Source organism: Pyxicephalus adspersus, chromosome 1, assembly GCF_032062135.1.
Source record: "Pyxicephalus adspersus chromosome 1, UCB_Pads_2.0, whole genome shotgun sequence".
NCBI lineage: Eukaryota > Metazoa > Chordata > Amphibia > Anura > Pyxicephalidae > Pyxicephalus > Pyxicephalus adspersus.
Window position 1 is genome coordinate 149748011 of NC_092858.1, and position 24109 is coordinate 149772119.

At 39.2% G+C, this 24109-nt stretch overlaps 1 protein-coding gene across 1 annotated transcript in view; it reads left to right on the forward strand.

Moving 5' to 3' along the window:
• The first annotated feature begins 4793 nt into the window (after positions 1-4793).
• PIGL (phosphatidylinositol glycan anchor biosynthesis class L) overlaps positions 4794-24109 on the forward strand; it is a 72716-nt gene continuing 53400 nt past the window's right edge. Inside the window, exons 1-2 of the mRNA XM_072431025.1 lie at positions 4794-5480; positions 7560-7659. Of these exons, the coding sequence (XP_072287126.1) occupies positions 5084-5480; positions 7560-7659 (497 nt within the window). The 5' untranslated portion in view covers positions 4794-5083. The remainder of the gene's footprint in view (positions 5481-7559; positions 7660-24109) is intronic.

A 24109-nucleotide genomic window follows, 5' to 3' on the forward strand; every position in this document is an offset into this window, starting at 1 on the left:
CCACTCCATGTGTGGTATTACTACACAACTCTAATCACTCTATGCGTGTTATTCATACACACCTCTGATTCCAATGTTTGTGAGTGCTGCACAAATCCAATCACTATGTGTGTGCTGTGCTGCATGACTATAACCAGTACATGTGTGAGGGTGGTGCACAACCGCAATGACCTTATGTGTGTTATTGCTACACAACTCCAATCACTATATGTGTGAGTGCTTCATGTCCATAACCACTGGACAATCTTGCACAACTTCAATCACTACATGTTATTTGCATCTTTACATGTGTGTTAAGGCTGTATGACTCCAATACATGTGTTTGTATTAGTACCGAGTATTTATAGAGCGCTGACATATTACACAGCTCTTTACAACGTCCATATCGCTAGCCAATCCCTCACAGAGGCTCACAATCTAATGTCCCTACCCATATATCATTACCACAGTCTGAGGTCAATTTGCAGAAAGCCAATTATCCTAACTGAATGTTTGAGCAAACCAGAGTACACAGAGAGAACCTGCAAACTCCATGCAGATAATGTCCTGACTGCTGATTGAACCCGGGATCTAGTGCTGCAAAGGCAAGACTGCTACCTCTTAGCCACTGTGCTGTTTGTATGGTTGATGGGTTGATGAGTTGATCACCACAAGTTCAGCATAACACTGATCACTATGTGTGTCAGAAGGCTGTATGATCTCAATGACTACATGTGTCACATGGTTATGTACCTCTTGATTTCATGTGTCTGAATGCCATGGTACTCAGTTCCTTTCCACATTATTCAGTTTCCTACATGTATATTGCCCTGTCCTTTACATGTCACCTTACTCCATCCATATGTGCCTGCGTTCCAGGTTATACCCCCCATTAGTGTCTGAGTGCCATATAATTTTGTCCCCTATATGTGTCTTAGTGTCCTGCAGTGTTTTAGTGGGTTAGGATTCTGTTATTTTATTTATTCATTATATGTAATAACTACACATATTTGTGTCCCTTTAAATTGCATGGGCCATGTGCTATAGTACATGGTGTGCCAGCCTGCAAGGAAATAGTAAATCGTGTAAATAGTGCCACATTTTAATTAAGTGTTGGTGCACCATGCTGCTTCTACATGCATGAGTCCTGTGCACCTCCTACATGGATGAAGCGTCAGTGCACCATGCTGCTTCTACATGTACTGTATAATGAGTCCTGTACACCGCCTACAAGGATCATGTGCCAGTATGTCAAGTTACTGCTACATGGAATATGTGTCAGGGAAAATATAGGACAGTGCTGGGCTACCAGTTTAATTTCTGGGTACTAAATGATGATGGTTGTGCACAGTGTCTGAGTGTGGGTAGCACGATGGCTCAGCAGTTAGTTAGTGCTTTTTGCCTTTGCAGTGCTAGGTCCCAAGTTTGAATCCCAGTCCGGTCACTTTCTGCATAGAGTCTAATACCTTGGACTGTAATAAAGACATATGACTATAGTCATAATACCTAATGTAACTGTTTTGGAACTTTTAATAAAGTGTAATAATTGTTACACAGGAACAGGAAACCACCAGCACTGGCAATCTCCGCTGACACTTGTTACCTATCATTTACCAGAGAGCAGCATTATATCCAGCAATACATACAGTGCAGCACTGATATAGGTATACTTTGACATTTGTGTCAAGGTGCAAGGTGTCAATGTGCAAAGCCTCTGCCATCCAGTTGTGCACCTGTACTGCTGTTTATATGGTTGTTGTTGTTGCTATTGTGTGCCAAATATGAAAGCTGGTTACCAGTGGTGGATGTAGCCAAGAGTGGGTTCCTGTGTAGAACCGACTTGGGGCTCTCGTGGGGGCCCCTTGAGGCTGAGGAATGTATATAAGGCCCCTGCAGTAGCACATGTTGCACCTCCCTACTTTTGCCCCTACTTGTAACATGTTTCTAAAAATTTGGACCAGCTGGCAATTCTGAAATAGCAGCATCTGCCTTGTTGCATTCCACAGTGATTGGATTAAGATACTGAATAAGAAACAAAGAAGAGATTTAGACAAGCTACAAGTTTACAGCATTAAGTTACAACTGGACTTCTTCAACAAGAACAAGTCCAGTTGGATGAGTACTTTATTATGTGGTAGTGTTAGTTAAGTCCTAGGTGTTCGCCGTTTTTAACGTCTCTTTGAAGCCCAACTTTTTTGTGTTTTTGTGTATTTTTATGTAAAATGTTGTTACCGAGGATTGCACAGTGAAATCATCATGGTAGTTCTAGCTAAAGGCTCATTTTAGGTGACTGAGTTTCTGTTTATCCACAGCATATCTCTAACAAGTTATTGTCTTTTATGACGCTGCCAAGGATCTGCTTGTGCCTATTCAGGTTCAGGTGGTTAGTGCCAGTTCCTCTTTGATTACTTTGGATTGGATTTACACTTTTCTGTTTTTGAATATTTATGTATTTATGTCAGTGTTTTGGTTATTGGTACTATATAGTACATTTTCATGATGTTTTCAGCATGGCGGCTTAGAGATTAGCGTCCTGGTCTTTGCAGCTCTAGGTCCTAAGTTTGAATCTCGGGCAGGACACTATCTGCATGGAGTTTGTATGATTGTGTGGGTTTCCTCCCACATTCCAAAAACATGCAGTTAGATTATTTGGCTTCTCCCCAAAATTGACTTTTGACTGTGTCAATTATATTTGACTATGGAAGGGACATTAGATTGTGAGCTCCTTTGAGGGACAGCTAGCGACATGACTTTGTACTGTGTAAAATGTTGGCTCTGTAACAGTAATAGTGTTTAACACACCTGATGTATATCTAAAACTCACACTTAAAATAGAGAATAGCTGGAACCCTGGACAAGTTATCTTTGTTGTATCCCATTGTGAAGGTTCTCCTTCGTGTACAGTGCAGATCTTTCCAAAGTCAGAGCAAATCCTCTCATGGAAAAAAAAGATTTAATTTAATTTTTTACACAATGTATTGTTCAAGATGCATTTGTGATCTTTGTATTTTATTTTTTTTTTTACATTTGATGTATTTGATAAACAATCTCTGTTTTTTCCTGTGTTTAGAAACAATTATGAGCCTAATAATGGTCAATTTTTTGGTGTGCACAACACCTCCAGGTTAGTTGAAAGGAACTTTCATAGTCCTAAAGTAGCGCCTCTTTAAGTAAATGGGTAAAATAAAGAGTTTCTTGCATTGCCCTTGCTGCTGATCTTTGCTGTAGTCTGGAGAAACCAAATGTATGAAGCACAGCGTACATGGGAGAACCAAGACATTGCGACTCTTGGAAGTGCTGGATTCAACAGAGGTTGGTGACACAGATCAGGGAGTATTAAATGTCCTTATTTTAACATTTGTTTTATGGAGTCATTTTAAACCCTAGAGCATGCTTCAAAACCACTGAACAACCTCCATTTTCCTCACTTCAATGGGTTGCTTCTGCACCAAAATACATCAATAAACATCCAGAATGAATGGCACTGCATCTTACAAATGCAGGTGTGTGTTGCTGTACTTCATAGTAACACAAACATTCATGCACCATATACGCTGCCTGGTGAAAAAAAAAGAAATCCACAAGTCTGTGGAGGCATCAATATGATCTGGGGGTCTCCATTTGGCCATGATCAGCAATGTTATGTGCCCCCAAAAAAAGGTCAATTGACTACCTGAATGGCCATGTTTTCCCATCAATAGATTTTTTTCTTGATTTATACAGTTATAATTGTGAAAGAGTGAATCAGAAAGCACGAGGCATCATTTCCAGACCTTAATCCCACTGAGAACCTTTGGGGTGAGATGGAGAAGACTTAACACAGCGGTTGACTTTCCTATCATCAACACAGGCACAATCTTAAAAAAAATATTGCACTTCTGTCCCTTTACATTAATAGGATACCACGGCTACAACTTTGTGTCGCAATCAAAGCTAAAGGCCGTTCAAGAAAATATTAGCTTGTGTGACTTTTATTTTGGCCAAGCAGTTTATGTGCAAATGGGTTCTGAGTCTTCAATAAACATAACTATACCCTTAGCAAATCTAACTTTGTCATCTTTTATACCACTGTTCTGCTGCCTCAGATCAGTTCATGTGCCATCATCTGGTTTGCTATCTCTTCTGGCCCGAGTTTTGCTTTATGCATGTGAAGGAGAATAAACTACTTAATAGTTAAATGTAATTAAAAGAAATAATAAACAGAAAAAATAATAAAGACTTGTTTCAGGAGATCCTTAAAGCACTATATTGTGTATGTGCATTGTATAGTGGATATACGTACATATACATAGTGGCTCAGTGGTTAGCACTCTGACCTTTACAACACTCAGTCCTAGGTTTGAATCTCAGCCAGGGTGTTATCTGCATGGAGTTTGCAGGTTCTCTCTGTGTTTGTGTGGATTTCCTCCAACACTCCAAAAACATGCAGTTAGGTTAATTGGATTCCCCCAAAATTAACCTTAGACTATGTTAGATTGTAAGTCTCTTTAAATGACAGCTAGTGATGTGACTGTGGACTTTGTAAAATGCTATGTAATATGTTGGTATTATATAAATACTGTGTAATAATAGATATATGTTCCCACTTTTATCCTTTGTTGCATACCACATTCGCCTCCTATTGTGTGCTACTTCCTTATTTCTTAGATTGTAAGCTCTTTTGGGCAGGGTCCTCTCCACCTCATTGTTTGTATCTGTCTGTCAATTACAACCTCTAATTATTTTTAGTGCTGTGTAATATGTTGGCGCCATATAAATTTAGTTTATTATTATTTATAATCTTTATCCTTCTGGTCTCCCTACTTACATGCTTCCGCCTTAATTTTTTTATGAAAGCCCCATGAAAACTTTTAGGGTGCATGGTTATTATTAAACATTATTAATATAGCCCCAACATATTATGCAGCGCTGTACATTAAATAGGGGGTTGCAAATGACAGACTAATACAGACAGTGACACAGGAAGAGGAGAGGACCCTCCCCCCAAGAGCTTACAGTCTAGGAGATTCCATGGTAACAATAGTAATCTGTGCCTGCTATCTGAGAGTTTACTGATTGGGCTCACATCTAATATTGCTCATTAATCACAAACCCACAGTGACAGATGCTGCAGGCATTTGACAACATAATCCTGTTATTCACCCTTTATCCAATGAGCAGCCTATATCCAAGTCTGTGCGCATGCGCGCTAGGCGTAATGTGCTTTCGAGCTGAGGAATCTTCCTGCAGATATCTTGTTCCTAGACGGAGCAGTAAAGGTGTAACGCACTTAGTTTCCGTGATGCTGGCCGCGGCGCTTGTTGCTCTGCTGTGTGTGTTGTGGTTTGTGTGCAGCCGCTGGAGAGATGTGCTATCCGGGCGGCCGGTGGAGAGTCTCCGGAGTGTGCGGGCTCCTCTGCTTCTCATCGCTCACCCAGACGATGAGTGTATGTTCTTTGCTCCGACCGTCCTCGGTCTGCTGCGGGAACAGCGCCCCCTGTCTGTGCTATGCTGCTCCACAGGTATGGACACAGGAGCCAAGCACCCGCAGCTTGGCCCGGAAGTTGTCATCTTGATAAGTGTCCCCCTGGCCATACACCTCATAGTCACCTCTGCTATAATTCTCTTAATGTCCAGAGAAGCCATAGACATGGGATGATTGGATGTGAGGCTGTCAGATCAGGATGATGGTAGATGTAGTATAGAGGGAGAGGATTTATTTATTGGACACCAATGTATCTGTCTCCAGTATATTATTTTTTGGGACGGGTTCCACAAGAAGACCTGAAAAGACACTTTATTGGTTGGTTAGGGCAGCAGTCGCCAACCTTTCAGACCTCATGGCCCACTAAATTCATAATTTTAAATCCTGCGGGCCATTAAAATGAATTTAAAAAAAAGGAAAAACTGTGGAGGCTCTGATTCATTGATCAGCTCACAATTAATGAAGTATTACTATTGTTACTATTCTCATTCGTTGTATTATCTTTGGTATTACTAAAAAAATGAAAAAGATTTGTTTGCTTTTTCTCACTCATTATGCGTTTATTTCATTCCAATCTAAGACCAAGCAAGAAATGGTAAATATCTAAGTCAAACTATTTGATGGCATTAAACATACCAGTTAATGAAAACACACAGCTAAGGTCATACTTACCTAAACGAGCATCTGAGAAATCAAATAAAACAATCGGATGATAATTGGTATTTGCGGAGCGGGGTGACTGTTGCAATGGTGGAAACAATGCTGAAGCGTACGGCTCGGCAATGGTTGCCTCATTCAACTTAAGACTACACTGACGCCACGCTGCGCCTCACTTGTTTTTCCCTCTCTTGTACAATTTGTGAATTAAGTGCAATAAAAAGGCATTCATTGTCATTCAGAATATAAGAATTTATTAGAATATTATTTTTGTTAAAAATTGTAAATAATGTACAAAATTTTCTCACGGACCACTGATTGGCGACCATTTGCTTAGGGAAAAGAAGGTTGGGAAAGGCTGACCTAGAATCCCTAGATGAAGGGGTAAGCTGTCAGCATTCTATATTTTCTTCTACCTGTATGGACTGTAATGGGTGAATTGCCTGCACACTATTCCATCAACAGAAAAGGTCAGACTGGAGGCAGAGCAGCAATGAAGCACTGCCACATAGGCAGTCAGATGTATGTGCTGTCCCTTTCAGCCTTACTCTCCTAGGACCGGATTTGTTTGCTTTATAGAAATTGAGCTGTGATCAGGTTGTCCGTTACATGATGTACTGTATTCTAAGCATGCCCGATCTTCAGAACCCCTAGTAATAAACCACTAATAGGAAACTTATTATTACACTGTATTTATATAGTACCAACATATCATGCAGCGCTGTACAAAGTCCATAGTCATGTGGCTAGCTGTCCCTCAAAGGAGCTTACAATCTAATGTCCCTACCGTAGTCATAACCACAGAGGGAAAGCCAATTAACCTAACTGCATGTTTTTAGAATGTGGGAGGAAACCAATGCAAACACAGAGAGAACCTACAAACTCCATGCAGATAGTGTCCTGGTCAAAATTCAAATCTGGGACCTAGCGCTGCAAAGGCCGGAGTGCTAACCACTAAGCTACCCATGCATTTAATTTCCTTTTTTGATAAATCAGCTTTTCTGCGGGTTGTTGTACAGAGGATAATTATCTCAAAATTTAGGACAACAAGTTACAAGTCTTGTCTAGTCTGCTTCATCCATGGATTTGTTAAATGGTTTGTTTTAAGTTGCTGTAATGAAAAAAAATGAATGACATATATTTGCACTTTATTATAAAGCACAATAGCAAATTTTGACTGTCAGGTCTGTGAATACAAAGAAAATCACTTTTATATTCTTACCTTAAGAAAGGTTTTCTATCACTTTCTATCTTTATCTGTGTGGTCACTATGGGCAAATTTTGGGTCCCTTTGGCAAACTCAAAACTTTTTTTTCCATGTTTACAATAGTAAATTTAGGATAATTTACCCCTTAATATTTTTTTTATAATACCAATTATAAGAAATAATATTTTTTTAAAGCCAATACGATTGTGTTATGAAACAAGGGAAGTAAGCCAAGATATTTATTATTCTCAGGAAATTACTACAATCAAGGGGAGATTCGTAAGAAAGAATTAATTCAGAGCTGTGCTGCTTTAGGAATACCATCTTCCAATGTTACAGTAATTGACCACAGGTAACTACTACTTTATGTATGATTCATGTAATTTAGAGTGTGGATAGAAATGCTGTATATTAACCTTTTCCTGCAGACATTTCTTAAAACTTTATCACAGCAATGTTTTATGGCCTTTTCAGGTATATGACATCGGTATCCAATATTTACCCCATTGCCTTGGGTTGTGGTTTCTCTTTGGTTACTATATGAATTTTAGGACCACCATAAAAGGGTAGACAACCCTTTTATTTAAAGTAAAAATTTTGTTAGTGGGATTTTTTACTTGCTAGATTGAATAGATTTGGCTTAGAACAGACTTTCTTAACCTTTTTAGCATGGGGGAACCCTGGAAATAACTTTCAAATTATATTAGGGAACTCCTAATATAATTACTATATCCACAGCTTACAGTATATTAGTCTGGTGGTCAGTAGAAAGAATGCTTCTTACATAGATCATTGGTGTCACTTAAAGCAAAAGTTAACCCAAAACAATAAAACCACACTTACCTTCAATCAAGCAGATCAGTCTATCCGTCGGGAGGTTTCTTCTGACAAGTCCGGCGTTGTCCTGGTATCTGTCTTGGTGCAGAGTATCAGCCTGGTGCAGAGGGAGCGCCAGGCGCCGATATCTTCTTCCAGGTTCTAGATGGGGGAAAAACTTGCCGATTTCACTGCGCATGCATGAGATCCTCATTTTTTTCCCCTATTGATGAAAGGGCTTCTTCTGTGCATGCCGAGAAGGAGCAGCCAAGAGCCTCCTGGACGCGTGACGTAGGTATCCCCTGAGTCTTTGCCCTCACATACATTTTTGATCGCCTAGGCGATCAAGAATTAAGGGGACAGTGTTGCACCCCCCTTTTTTTTTTTTTTTTTAAAGGGTGTTGCACCTAAAAACCACAAACAAAAAAAAAAAAAGTTGTCTACCCTTTTATGTAAAGCAAAAATTCCGAGTTTAGGTATGCTTTAAATTGACTTTAGAGGTCCAAACTGCCCACTGTTAAAGTAACCTCTGGAAACACTGCTAGAGATTATGATGTTGGATAACAATATATGCAAAGACTATTTTGATTCATTTGAATTATTTTGTCTATATATTAGCAAATTCTGCATAGCAGGGCAAGTAAGTAATAATAAATAGATTTCGGAATACATTGGTCTGCATAGTTGATTAGACTTGTTTTCTGTTGGATACTAAATTAGAAACTACAAAGGTTACCTGTGAAATAATGACCCAGTTATTGCTTTGATAGAAAATCATCACTGGGGCAGTCAGGGCTTTTATTGTAGGTGGCCTTTTAGAAAGAGCATTGATTTCTATCAGATCCACAGAGTGTGCTGGCTGCTGTTTCAGCATTGTTACCAGTCTGTTGAGCAATAGTCACAGAGCTGTTTATCTAACATTAAAGTGCAGGACAGAAGAGGCCTCCTATGGAAACTAGCTCTGTGTGCATTGGTATTTTGCTCCCTCTCACGTTTGTTGCAATATATTTCTTACTATTTACGTCCCTACCCAATAGAACCAGCAAACTCAGGTGAGGAGTGAAAAAATAATTGCTTTTGTTGGATGGAGATGCAGCTATAGCTTCTTGTTACTTACATTCAGTGGCACCTGTGCAGTAAAGCCCCATAGACTTCTATGTGGTAAGCCCATCTACCCACTCCATTGAAGTCTGTACTTTGATTGAAAGTACCATTATCATTTCATCCATTAAATGGATATCAATCCAAAATTTCTTCCTAGATTTGGATACTGGTATTAGTTAGAACACCAAACATGAAAAAACAGCATGTTGGCAGACAACAAAACAAAAAATAAAGCTAAATCAAGATTAAAAGCAAAGGTAGTGTGCATATCTTCCAATGGAGACCTTTGGTGTGAGGATAAGTGTCAGGGTTGGGATTTCTATTGCAAACAGGCAACAGACAATAATAAACACTTGCCACTTATTCTAAACCTTCCCTACTTAATCTAAGCATAACCAAAAAGTTGTGAATTCTACCTTAACCAAAAAAAACGGTCCATAAAGCAGTAAAATGCCAATACATTTTACACCTCCTAATAGTAGGTGATTTGTGGAAGGGGATGGAGCACTGTAATGATCTCCTATTTACCTCTTAAAAATGATTACTTATCCTTTCCTTGCTAAACATATCATGCTGACCTGTAGTGCCAAAACCATTTGGAGGACGCTAATAGCACCACTGGGTGTTCCCCACCAAAGTAACTGCTTCTCGCCTATTGTACTAGAAGACTACCAACTTTCCAGTGAAAAGCTTAAAGCGGAACTAAAGTAAAAGTTTAAAAATCACACTTACCTTTAATCCGCAGATCTGTCCATCCATCAAGAGGTTTCTTCTATCCGGTCCCAGTATACTTTACTGGCCCAACACGGCTGCTGCCATCTTTTTCCTGGTTCTTCTTTGTAGGTCACCTGATCTTGCACCTGCGCAGATGGGGGGGGGTTGGGGGAGTGCCGATCTCACTGCACATGCATGAAATTGCCTTTTTTTTTATAGAAAAGAGCAGCCAGAGCCTTCTGGGATGCATGACATGTATCTGCACACCCATTCTGTCTTGATCGCCACACCTTTTTTTTTTATCAAGAGGTGGAAGTAAATCTTCCAATAGGGACTGTTCTGAGAAAAACTGTGTAAGAGGGAGTTCCCCTCGCTTTGGGGGATTTACTTTGCTTCCTATTGTGTCTTTAACACAGGAAGTGAAGGGAGATTTTTCTAATGGTATCCATACTTCAAAAAGATGAGTGTGCTTGCAGAGTTGCCTGAAGACACATTACCATAAAACCTTTTCTGTTTTTTAATTCTGTGACCATTCTAAATAGAATAATATATAAACACACGTCAGATTATAATTCCCCGAGGTGAACGCTCATGCTTGTCTTGGGTGAAAATCTGGCATGTGTACAGGGGTTGCCTGTAGGACGGATTCATGAATGACCGATTGGAAACAATCACTATACAACTCAAGGGAGGAGAGAATAACGAAGTGCTAGTTGCTCGAATTCCCCTCTCTATAGAACAAAACTGCTGCTGTGTGTACAGTGCTCATTTGTTTATCTGTTACTGGAAACGATCATGAAAGATCATCACCAGCGACAGTAGTTTACCATGTGTATGCAGCCTAACTGATGTCTAGACTTTGATATCCTTTCATATTATACAGTTTGTATTAGATAACTGTTTTGCAGTTGCAGTACCGTGCTAGTGGTAAGCTTCATTGCTGTCCGAGGAAAAACATGTATAGGTATGCATGATCCTTATAGTAGTTTGTAGAGTTTGCATGGTGCTCTGTGTTAAACTGAAAAGTCTGATTAATCTGACAGATTTCATTAAAGCCAGATGAGCCTGTCTGAACTGGTGGTAGATAGGGTCAATTTCCCCTGCAGCCACATTAGAGCCCATCCTCCACTCAGCAGGAGACACAAACAGCACAGATTCATAGATCTGAGGGATCAAATGTTAGGCCAGGCTAGAGAGGCCAGGAACTTGGGGCAATTCATCTCACTGCAGGGTCAAATTGTCAGATTACCCCCTCTGTGCATCAGATTTAGAGGAACGCAGGAATTCTTTTTCATCTGCTCTGCTGCTGAATTTATTTGGTCTGGAAAGGGAATTTCCTGGCTTTGTTAGGCTTGAAATGCAACAAGTGAACAAGGAAAGAGCACAGAAAGTGCAGAGAAAGATAATACAAAGTATTTATAAGTAAAAATCATGTAACTTGAGCTTCTGCAAGTGTCTTGTTAACCTTCAGTACTGAACATACACTGTACATAGGTTTTGACTTCTGGATTGATTTAAACCCCGTCCTAGATTATAAGCTCTTTGGTGCATGGTCCTCTCCTCTTTCTGTGTCACTGTCTGTATCTGTCTGTCATTTGCAACCCTTATTTAATGTACAGTGCTACGTAATTAGTTGGCGCTATATAAATCCTGTTTAAAAATAATAATCCCTGTAATCCTGCATTTCAGCAGTCCAGTTTGAAGATCCTAGAAGGTAGGGATGACCCTGATTAGATCAGAGTTTAGATCTGACTCAAGGTGTATGTTTTTTTTTTTTTTGTTTTCCTCATAAAGGCCACAGAAGAAATTTTGCAACTTCACCCTTGCACTCACACTTCTATGCAAAACTGTATAGGGCCAAAAACTGAATACATTTAGTTAGCAAACTTTTGCCTCTTACTGCATTCCAATAAAATTTTTGCAGAATATGTTTGACACTGCTGCTGTTTTTTTTCCCATTGGTTCTCATTTTTGGATTGAACATGCATTATTGTTATTAATAAACGGGATTTATATAGCGCCAACATATTACGCAGTGCTGAAAATAAATAGGGGGTTGCAAATGACAGACAGTGACACAGGAGGAGGAGAGGACCCTACCCCAAACAGTTTACAATCTAGGAGGTGGGGGAAGTAGGAGGGGAGATATGTAGTATTGGGAAGTAGTAAGGGTTTTAGGAGCAAACGAAAACGGGTAGGAAAGTTTTAAAAGATGAGTTTTGAGTGCTCTTTTAAGTGAGCTGAAAGTAGGAGCAAGACGATTAGGACGAGGAAGACCATTCGAGAGAGTTGGGGCAGCTCTAGAAAAGTCTTGGAGCCATGCGTGTGACGAGGTTATGATTGAGGAAGTCATTATTAGGTCATTGGAGGAGCAAAGAGCGGCTAGGGGAGTATTTTTTAATGTGAAATGCATGTTCTTACCCTAATGATAGAGACAAATGTTTGAAGTAAGCAATACTGGATCACTTTTTAGTAAATGTGAAATCAGCACCAAGACCTCTAATAATAAATGAATGACAACAGTAAAAAGTTAGATTTTTGCTGGCATTTACCAATAGTGCAGTTGCATTATTATTTTTGTTACCACATTGAGATGCTTTCATGGAGCATTTTATGTCTTTCTCTTACCAAACCACTTCCATGTAAGAAAATACTTTTAGCAATTTATTAGGCAACATAGAAACATTTAAAGTGCTCTAGCTACAAATATACCTCCTCTAATTGCAGCTTAGTCATTTTTAATGTTGCATAACAAAACCATGCAATGTTTCAACATTAAAATGTTAAACTCGGTAACCTAAATAAGTGAGGGTTACACTTTACATGTTTCAAACATATAGGAAGTCTGCAGCCTACCCCTCTTCCCACATTACTCAGTCTTATCTATTCCTCTGTCTTCAAAGGTTGCCTGGATTGATAAGCTTTGTTTATTTTCTTCTAAAGAAGCTGACACTTCTGTGAATGCTGCCAGCCCTGTAAAGCTACATACACATGCTCAGTAATTGTCACTGGAACTGATTGCTCATGATTGTGTACTGTATCAATAAAACACACAAATGCACACAAACTGCACTCTTCTGTTCTATGGAGAGTGGAGGGTGTGGGACAAATGTTAGGCACCCCCTGCACCCTCCTCATAAGAAATCAGCAGTGATCATTAGCTGTTGCGATCTGGCATAGTGGATCATTAAACAATGCCTGGTGCACAGCTATACCAATGTTAAAATTCCACCCGAGACGTGCATGTGACCCCAGATTTCTTTTTAAATTAGAACTTTTTGCATTTTTGTACTTAGTTTGTGTTTTTATGTTAGGTTACATGAGTTTAAAGCATTTCAAGTAAATTTATACTTTTGCCGTGCAAGTCAATGCTATAGCTTTACCTTCAAGCGGAAATAAACCTTGTGTTTCTCACCTGTCCCCATTCCCTTGCAGGCTGCCCCATCTTCTTTATTTTTTCTTTGCTACATTCTTGTGATCTTTTACCATCTTGATTGTTTGTGCTAGGATGACAAAACAGGCAAACAGTAGTTCTTTAATTACCAGGGAACGCCAGGAATGCCAAGTGTCCTGGCAACCAAAGATAAAGTGCACATGCGTGCTCAGCTTTTTTTTTTTTTTGCCAGAAACGGAGCGGTCACGCAGGTAGGAGGGATTATTGCAGAACGAACATCACCTGTCTATTTCTGCTACAATGACCTAACTGATCATGTATTCACACTTACAGCTTTTGTCACACTTTAAAAAAGGATTTTGTTTAAAGGCATGGGGCCATTAAGATAGTTTTTTTTTTTCATATGTTAATTTATTCTCAGCTAACCAATGTTGCTGTATTAACCACTAATACACTTCTTCATGCACATTGTTTAAGGAAAGGGCTCTTGAAAGATGTAGTTCTGGAAGTCCCTTACTGAACCCTTCTCAAACAAGCTGCCCTGCAAGAATTGTTACACACCTAAAAGCATCACAGGGAAAACAAAAAAAGTTTGCCTGCTACAGGAAACTAATGCTGGTTGTGGAGGTAGGTGTGAGGATAAATTTGGGTCATACCTGGAAATCACCTTTCGGACAGCTCATAAGCCTACCTGAGCTGTCTAAAAAGGATTTATTCTTTCACTAGACCAGTAATAATAATGTTATTATTTGTATCATGTACCGTATTTACATCGCACCAAACATATTGCACAGAATTTATAGTCATGTCTTTCAGGAGCCCACAATCTAATGTTGATATCTCAGGGATGGGCATCTCTTTATTGCACTTTTTAATTGGTAAAAGAAATAACATTATATTGTTGGTAAAGCAAGAACTGTCATAAAAGCATGTTGCTAAGAAAGTTGATTGCCATTTCAAATTTGCCAGTTTCAAGCAAATAAATGACCACTAAATGTTCTGCCCTAAAGCCCCCACTTGTACCAATGAGGCATTGGCACTGCTTAGTAAATAAAAAATAAAATCAATTGGCACGTTATCATCCTGGCCCCATTATCCCACCCTAGTAGTTGGGTAAGAAAGCTTAGTATGCCCTTGGTTTTGTGGAACTGAGACAAATTCAAAGTCCTGTGCTTTGCCTTCAAATCCATCTACAGTTCTTGTCCATTTTACCTTTCTGCCCTACTTACAAATGACTTCCTCACTCATAACCTCGGCACACAAACTGCTCCAGGACTTTTTTAGAGCTACCCCAACTCTCTGGAATGGTCTTCCTCGCTTTTTTTTCAACTTGCTCCTACTTTCTGCTCCTTTAATAGATCACCCAAATCCATCTTTTCTAGATTTCCTACCCATCTTCTTCTAAAACCCTCACTACTTATCCATCACTCCATATCCTCCCTTATTGTGTACTACTTCCCCCTCCTCTTAGATTGTAAGCTCTTCGGGGCAGGATGCCCTCCTCCTGTGTCACTGTCATTTGCAACCCCTATTTAATGTACAGCGCTGCATAATATGTTGTCGCTATATAAATCCTGTTTATTATAATAATAATAATTGCACCTCTGCCCAGCCCAAAGTTTTTCTGTTTCTTAACATAACTTGATGTCCAAAAAAAATAATTGTTCTTTTCTCTATATCAGCCAGACAATCATAATAATGATTGTGTCTGAAAACAATTTGTAATACAGGCATACTGAAAAGCATAATGGAATGACATTTAAAGAGTACTCTTCATGTACAAAGCATGTCTTTTATGTTATGTGCTTGAAAGTTTCTGTAGCTTTTTTATAGCCCAATCTCAATTTCCTGTTTTCAAAGATGCGATTTATGTGTCCTTGTTCACCTAAGGCTTTCAATAAGGATTTTTTCTCCCCTTTATGGATTATTTGCACTTTTGACTTGACTAGAGTAAAGAAAGGGACATTTTGAGTCTTTTTTTCACTACTTCAAACATAATTCATTTCCTTTAGTTTTAGAAAGAAAAGGTTGGAAGGCGGGAAAGGGCAAGGTAGGTGAAAGGGGACCCAGAGGAGGGAGGCAGAAAGAAATAGGACAGAGCCTTTGCTCTCCCAGTAAGATCAGATCTATCCACAGGCCTAACATGTTTGATTCTCAGCCATTTATCAGACGGGGTGCTTCTCCCAGCTGTATACACACAAGCCCTGGGCCTTGGCTGTTGCTTCACAGCAGGATTTAATAAAATCTGCATCCAGAAGAAGATTACTGGGCCTTATGGTTTCTTCTATTGAAAAGGAATGATATTGAAGCTTTACAATGAAAACATCAGGAAATAAATGAAGTGTGTAGGCACAATATTCTGAGCTTCCTGTCCTAAACAGTACACTTCTGAAGAATTGTGTATTGCAGGAGCAAAAAAGGAAATTTGTCCTAAATGTAATTCCTGTGTGATCTTAGCCGCACACCTGTGTGGATTACTTTGCCCTTTTGGGTAATGCTTATGTATGTGTGCTTTATATAACTTGAGTCAGGAAATTTTTATATATGTTGATCGTTTGGCATAAGTAGTAATATTGGGCCAAAGGACCTGGGCATTTAAAGGGAATATCAGTAGTCTTTTTAAAGGTTTTTTTTTTTTTTTTATTTAATCCATGTAGAGAAATGTGATCATATTAAAGTCTTTTAATATTTTAAAAAATGTATTTTACTTTTTATTGATAGTTTACTTTCTTACAGGCACAGTGCTAACACTTTTTTAACGCACAGTTTTTACAGGGAGAATAGAAAAATTTCCCTTAACCCGTACCTCAGTCACATACTTTAAGACAATGACTTAAAAATCAATTGGCCCTCCCTTCTTTTAAGGGGGTATTTGTAATACAAGGGGCAAACATCCCATTAAAGGAAAACTTTGAAACAACCATTAAGGATTTAGAGAACAGAGGTTTAATAACCTAAAGCTAATGCAAAAAGAGGCTAAAAGGCTGCTCACAACCTATTCACCTGCACAATCTTCCTGGATGCAGTTCCTGCAACCCTGATGAAGACAAATACTGGATAGGCCAAAATCTTCTGCCTTCGTTGTGGGTACTCAACTCAAATCAGGCACAAGGCTGATGTCCTGAGTAGTTTAGATAGGATATGCATCAATGGGTCAGTGTCTGTGTGGCTGGTCTGGAAAAGAATGGGTAAAGTAAGACTAAGCTCCTGACCCTGGTGGCTAGTTGGTTTCCCCAAAGTCCAAACTCTCACAGATCGCTTTATCTTCATCTTCTCTATGCAGCTCCTGAATCTGCCCCAACTCCTCCATCCTTCTGCCATATGAGGAACCTTTTTCCTGGCTGGTCCTTCCCAGCATAGACACTTCAAACATGCATGCGCACTTCCCAAGGCTCATACAGTCCCCATGGCATAATTAAGATTCTCTTGTTGGGTAGGGGCAACCATCATGGTAATCTGTTGCATTGCTGTGATGCCCAGGCTAAACCTCTCCTCCTGCAATCTGAAGATAGCTCATTTTATAGCAGGAAACAATTAAAAAAAAGTCTCAGTAGCTAAAATAGCTTAGTACTTTGTTAATTATTTTATTTTTTTGTTTCTGCAACGGATGTTTTATATATATATATTATCTAATTACACATATCTTATGAATTGCTTCAGTTTGAAAACAACGAATTTCCACTATTGTTGTACACAATAATAATGAAAACTAAGATGGTAAAGCTTTGTTGTACATGTTTAGAAATGATGGGTTTTACAAATTTCTGCAGGTTGAGAGGCTGTATGGGCTGAAGAGTGGGAAAACTTTTCAGATATTTGGACTGGCAAATCTGGCTGGAATCAGCGGTCCCAGTAAGGCTGAAGCCACAACTTTAGTTAAACGTAACAGTGAATTTATACTGGAGTGAGCTATCTTCCTATGATATGATATGGATTGTTGTGGCTATACTGAGTACTGAGACAAAGGGCCTGATTTAATAAAGTTTTCCAAAGCTGGAAAAGATACTCTTTTATCAGTGAAGCTAGGTGATCCAGCAAACCTGGAATGGATCTAGTCCAGAATTATTAATCTTATTAAACAGGATTTATATATATAGCGCCAACATATTACACAACGCTGTACATTCAATAGGGGTTGCAAATGACAGACAGATACAGACAGTGACACAAGATGAGGAGAGGACCCTGCCCGGAAGAGCTTACAATCAGAATTGAAAAAATTTTGCTAACAAATAGCAAGTGATGTTTAAGAAATCCATTCCGGATTTGCTGGATTACCCTTCTTCACTGATGAAAGTGTATCCTCTCCAGCCTTCGAAAGCTTTAAAAAATCAGGCCCAAAATATATCTGATTGGGCCATTTTGTCACTAGTGTACAATCCAACTGAGGGCGGAAGACCATAGCATTAAAGTTCAAGTTTTAAACCTCTAACATGGGGCACATAGTGGTAAAATATTGCTAAAAGGTAATGGTTATATGGGATGGGTTTCTGGCATGCCGCGTGAATAATTTTAGGCAGATCTCTAATTACTGGTTTTAGAAGTATCTACATGTCAAGTTGCATTGATTAATTTTGTGTTGCCTTTTTTATTTGCTTTGCATGGAAGCAAAATACAAGGCTGGATGATATTATTTATTCTGAGTAGAGCTGTGTTGCCAGCAGTTCCTAGAAACCATGTCATTTCATAACCCAGTGACATAAGCAGTTTAACCCCAGCAAAGCAGAGCTCCAGAGGGAAATGCAACACTCCAGGGGCCCGCTTTCCCTTGTCCTTGCTTTACAATACAATGTGCCCAGGCTGTTCTTGACGTGTTCTGAGTAAAGCAACAAATCGCTAATCCTGAAATGTTAAAGCTGTGAAAAACAATATTGGTTATAGTTCCACCACTGAAATACTGAAAAGTCTTTTTATACATGTTGGCTATATCCAGGTTCATTCACCTTCCTGGATTTGCTCTCATTTGTCAGCATTTATGAACCTGACCTTCAAACGCCACAGAGGGCAAATGAAAGAGTTATGTGAATAAGTGGCAACGGCTGACTTGGGAAAAGTTGCTTTACAAGTTTCTATGAGAAATTGTGGATTCAGCAGTTTAGAGAAGTGATGCAAAGTGAGAGAATCTTTTAATACGGTAGAAGAAATCTATGTGTTGGGACATCTTTTTGCCAGAGGTAGATAAGTCCTTTATTATTATCTCCTCTCCTACTGTGTGTTACTTCCCTCACCTCCTAGATTGTAAGCTCTTCGGGGAAGGGTCCTCTCCTCCTCCTGCAACCCCTATTTAATGTACAGCGATGTGTAATATCTTGGCGTTATATAAATTCTGTTTTTTAATAATAATATTATCAATACCTAATACTATTTTAATTTATTATTATTATTATTAGCCAGTATTTATATAGCCCCGACATATTATGCAGCGCTTTACAAAGTTCATTGTCATTTCACTAACTTTTCCAAACAAAAACGTATTACTAAGTTCTCCTCAGGCCATTTTAGCCACCCAGCATTTTCAGTAACCACCCGGTTGTTTTTGAGTGGTTACTGAAAAGTTGGGTCACAATATGGGGGCTGTCACCTGCCTACAGCTTCTTCTTAACTTTTTTGGGGAGAATACTAGTTTTGTCATAAGTAAGTATGTAAGTATTATATTTATAACATCTTTCCATATTCTACTAAAAACAAGACCGTATGCTCTTCAGGGCGGGGTCCTCCCCTCCTGTGTCACTGTGTCTGTCTGTCATTTGCAACCCCTATTTAATGTACAGCGCTACGTAATATGTTGGCACTATATGAATCCTGTTTATTATTATTATTATTATTAAACAGGATTTATATAGCGCCAACATATTACGCAGCGCTGTACATTAAATAGGGATAGCAAATGACAGACTAATACAGACAGTGATACAGGAGGAGAGGACCCTGCCCCGAAGAGCTTACAATCTAGTAGGTGGGTTTAAGTAATATTATTAATAATAATATAGACAAAGTTGATAGTCGAGTTTTATCCTGAGTTGGTCATGATCAGTGGTGTGTACTTGGAGCATCTAAATGTAAAACTTCATGAAAAATGAGATAAGAAATCTTTACTACTAAGGCTAATGACACCGTTCACACGTGTTCTGCATTTCCAATATGGCACAAAACTTTGAGCTTTGCATGTAACTAAAGAGAACACATTCAACCAGGACCAAAAATGAACCCGTTTCCATAAAGATTTCAGGGTGATGTATTACAGGCCGTGTAAACAAAAATATTTGTCAGTGATATTGAAGCTTTTTTTAAGACCTGTTCTTCGGGTTTCGAGTTGCAAGTTTTAAACCACAAGTGGAGTCATACCTTTATTTTCCACGCTCCTAATTCTTATATTAACATATGCACTTTTGTGGCACTGCTTACTGATAACACTGATACACATATACACGTGTATTTAACTGGCACTGCAAAATTTAGGGGAAGTCCCCTGGAATGTGTTTTGCTTATGTGTACAGAACACATTTCTGTTTTAGTTGGAATGTGTCTGTACAACAACAAGCTCACCTACCTCTATAACCTGTACAGGCTCATATTATTTGCACAATTTGTGCATTTGTTTTTGTTTTAAACATGCATACCTTAACATAACAACATGCATAAACTACAATACTAATGTTATGACCATCTGTGGTATTTTATGCTTTGCACAAAACTACATGATGATCTTTAATCTGAGCATAGTCAGTAAAACCGGATAGTCTTGAGCATTGTTTCTTGACCTTTATAATATAGGGGGAACCCCTTGAAATACCTTTCAGTTCTTCAGGGAACACCTGATATAATTACTATACCCACAGCTCACAGTACATTATGTTGGTGACCAGTGGGCCTTTATACCTCTTACATTGCTGGCCAGTGGAAAGAATGTCACCCTTACTGATAGCCATTTTTTGGTGTCACATAAACTGACCTGAGAGGTCCAAATTGCTCATTACTCAAAAAATTCCTAGCAACCTCTGGAGGAACCCTATCTTTTATGAATGCTGCAGCCAGACTCATCTATCCTTCCCACCACTCCTCCTCTGATGCCTCTTTGTAGTTCTCTTCATTGGCTTCCATTTCACCTTAGAATCAAATTCAAGCTTCTGTGCTTTGCCTTTAACCCCTCCCCACAGTCCTTGTCCATCTTACCTTTCTGACTCTGCTATCCAGTCTCTTCGCTCCTCCAATGACCTACTAATGACTTCCTTACTCATAACCTCATCACACACACGGCTCCAAGACTTTCTAGAGGTGCCTCTACTCTCTGGAATGGTCTTCCTTGTCCTGTTAGGCTTGCTCCTACATTCTGCTCATTTAAAAGTGCACACAATCTTTTCAAACTTGCCCACCTGTCTTCTAACTCTCACTACCTATCCACCATTCCATATCTTCCCTCCTATTGTATGACACTTCCCCTACCTCCTAGATTGTAAGCTCTTCTCCTTCTCTTGTGTCACTGTCTGTATCTGACTGTCATTTGCAACCCCTATTTAATGTACAGGGCTGCGTAATATGTTGGCGCTTTATAAATCTTGTTTATTAATAATAATATTAATAATAATAATAATTCTGATTGACAAACACTGATCTAGAGGTAGACCAGGTGTTCGAGAAGCTATATGCAAACATTGTTCCTAAGAATATGGCCATATAAACGATGATTACAGTTTACCCATCTCCTACAATGCCTAATGATTTAATCTCCTAAATTTTGTCCGCTATTACATCTTCCTTATAAAGTTTGCTGCAACATAATGCAGGCATTTGTCTACCCCTGATTAAAATGGTTACAGTTGTTGGCAACAGGTACAAATTGTAATAATTAGTTCTCCTTTACTGCCTTAACTAGCAAAATGTTTCTCTGTAGCTACTTTTTCACTGGTGATCAAGATTATGCAGCATCAGTGGCTTCCGTTTAATAACATTGCAGTTGTATTTTAGCTATTCTAACCAAGTTAAATCAAGGCAAGTAGAAGGTTAAGCTTCACAATAAGCCCTGAAAAGGCTGACAAGGGGTGAAAAGTGCCAATGTTTTGTTTAATTCAGTGCTTCACATGTTTTATTCAGTAAACACAGTAATCAATGGCCCAGCCGCACACAGTCCTATTGAATGGTGGAAGGAGGACGCAGAGAAAAAGAGAAAATAGGAGTTATCACTATCAGGCCATGCCGAATATTTTCCTGTCCTATGTCTTGAGGTTGATCAGTAACAGGAAGGCTTAGGAAGCTATTGCAGGTATGTGCTGAAACACCTAGGTGCTAGTTGCAGAAGTTTGCCTGATTTACTCTAGAGAAGTGGGTAAATGACTGGAGCCCCAGGGCCCTGGAGTCCCAGGTGTGCAGTTAATCTGTCAGGTAAAGGTTTCTCAGCTTGCAAAAGCTCCCCGGCATTGGAACTAAGGCGGCGGACACACATGCAATAATTGTCTTTGGAAAGGAACTTTGACAATCCTATTCAATGACAAAGACTACACAATGGATGAAGGAGCACCGTACATACAGTGCTATTCTGCTCTTTGGAGAGGGGGGAGAACTATGGAGCGGCACCCCGCTGCGCTCCCTCCTCTTCACTTTCATTATGATTGCTCGTCGTCTGTGGATCCGCCAGGACAGACAACGAGCACTGTACACACGCCAGATTCTCATCCGATATCAGCCCTGAGGCCATTATCAGATGAGAATCATCTGATGTGTGTACATAGCCTAACACTATCTCAACAGCTCTATCACTATCTGAAGACTGTAAAATGGTAAAGGATGGTTGTGCACATACTTCTTTTCTACTGTTACAAAACAATTATAGTCACAACTTACACAAGGACAGGCAGATATCTCACTGGTCACTTGTCTGTTGTGTCAACTTTATGAAAGAGTTTATTATAACATACTCAGCTTTTTATTGCTGTACTGTTTATAAGAAATCAGGGAAATGTAATCTTGTGTGTCTACCTTCCAGTGAACTGTAAGTGTTGCAACCAAACGGAAAATGAGATAGCAGCTTAGGGGAGAATTGTACCATCAGTGTTGTGACATTTTCCCCTTTAACCACACAGCTGAACTGAGTGTGAACTTGATAAGGTCAATATTCTTTCCTTTACATTATGGTCATTTGATATTTACTTTGTGTTCCTTTCTTTTCTTGCTCAAAGTTTGCAAACATGAAATATTAAAGCACAGTACAGCAAAAAACAGCAAAAGACTTCCAACTGGCACATAAACACATAACTGTAATAAGTGTTTGAGATACCATGGCATGCAGAGCACAAGCTTATCAAATGGGTATCTTGCATCACTTGTCAATTATTTTTATAGTAGAAACTAAAGTAACCTTTAATATGGGATTATTTTTCAACATGATTCATGATTTAATAAACTAAATGCGTCCAACCCATGAAAACACGTAATGTGTTTGTTTATCTTCAGCTATTCAATATTTTATGGTCTAGATGTAATATTAACTCAAAGAAAGATTATTAACTTTGGCAAAAATTTGGATTTAAACCTCAAGTTTGGCTTGGAGAAAAAGTTACCCTTTTAAGCTCTTTGGGGCAGAGTCCTCTCCTCCTCCTGTGTCATTGTTTTATTGGTATGTCATTTGCAACCCCTATTTAATGTACAGCGCTGCATAATATGTTGGCGCTATATAAATACTGTTTAATAATAATGATAACTGTAGTTTTAAATCCACACTGTAAGGGTTACCTGTTTACTTCATTTGGAATCCAGGATTGGAGTAAGGTAACAATACCTTTTGGTTTTATCCTTGCTGTAGGACCAGTCCAATAAAATCTCTTATCTTTGCTTGCCAACAAGTAACAGCTTTCCAAAAACCTTCACTTTAGGCTATACTTATATTGGCTATGAGGTTGCTATACAATTAGTGCTTCTTCTTGCTGTCTCCCAGGGACACTGCCAGTGGCAGCTCTATAAAGAGCAAACAGGGGTGACAGCTGTCAAATATGCAGACCCTGGTTTTATAAGAACCAGCGCTGCGGTGAAAGTGACACACAGCCACACGGGATTGCAGGTCTGAATCTGCCCTTATTGTAAGTGAGAATGTCGTAGGCTTTCCCACATCCCCAGTGATAGAGAGAAATAAAGAGTGCAAGCTGCCCAGTCATATATAATCAGGCCTGCCTGAATAATATCTGTGAACTACATAATACCCCCTATGTGATAGGGATACATAGAGTAGTGGTGTCCCATAGTGCTAAAACCCTTTTTGTTCTATTAGCTTCTACATGGATAAAAGTATGGTAAGTGAGCATTGTTACCTTCTGTCAAGAACTGTGTTTACTAGGAGGATCACCAGATAAAAATAAGCAAACAGAAAAAAGTAAACCAATGTAGTCATCATGTCTAAGGCTAGGTACACACATGCAATGCTTCTTGTCCGGCTCATGGCTGATATCAGACGAGAATCTTGTGTGTGTACAGTGCTCATCGTCCAAACGACCATCCTGGCGGATCAATGGACGACAAACAATCGTACTGGAAGTGAAGGGGGAGAGAGTGCAGTGGGGTACCGCTCTGACATTCTTCCCCATAGAGCAGAATGGCGCTGTATGTACAGCACTTGTTTATGCATTGTGCAAAGATCGCGAAAGATCCTTTCCAATGACAATTTTTGTATGTGTGTACTTAGCCTAAGTACTGGAAAGATTCAATGTATTACTTTTATCATTTTTATTTTTAGATAGAGGACCCATACACATTTGTTTTGTATTACCTTCTATAATATTATGAATGA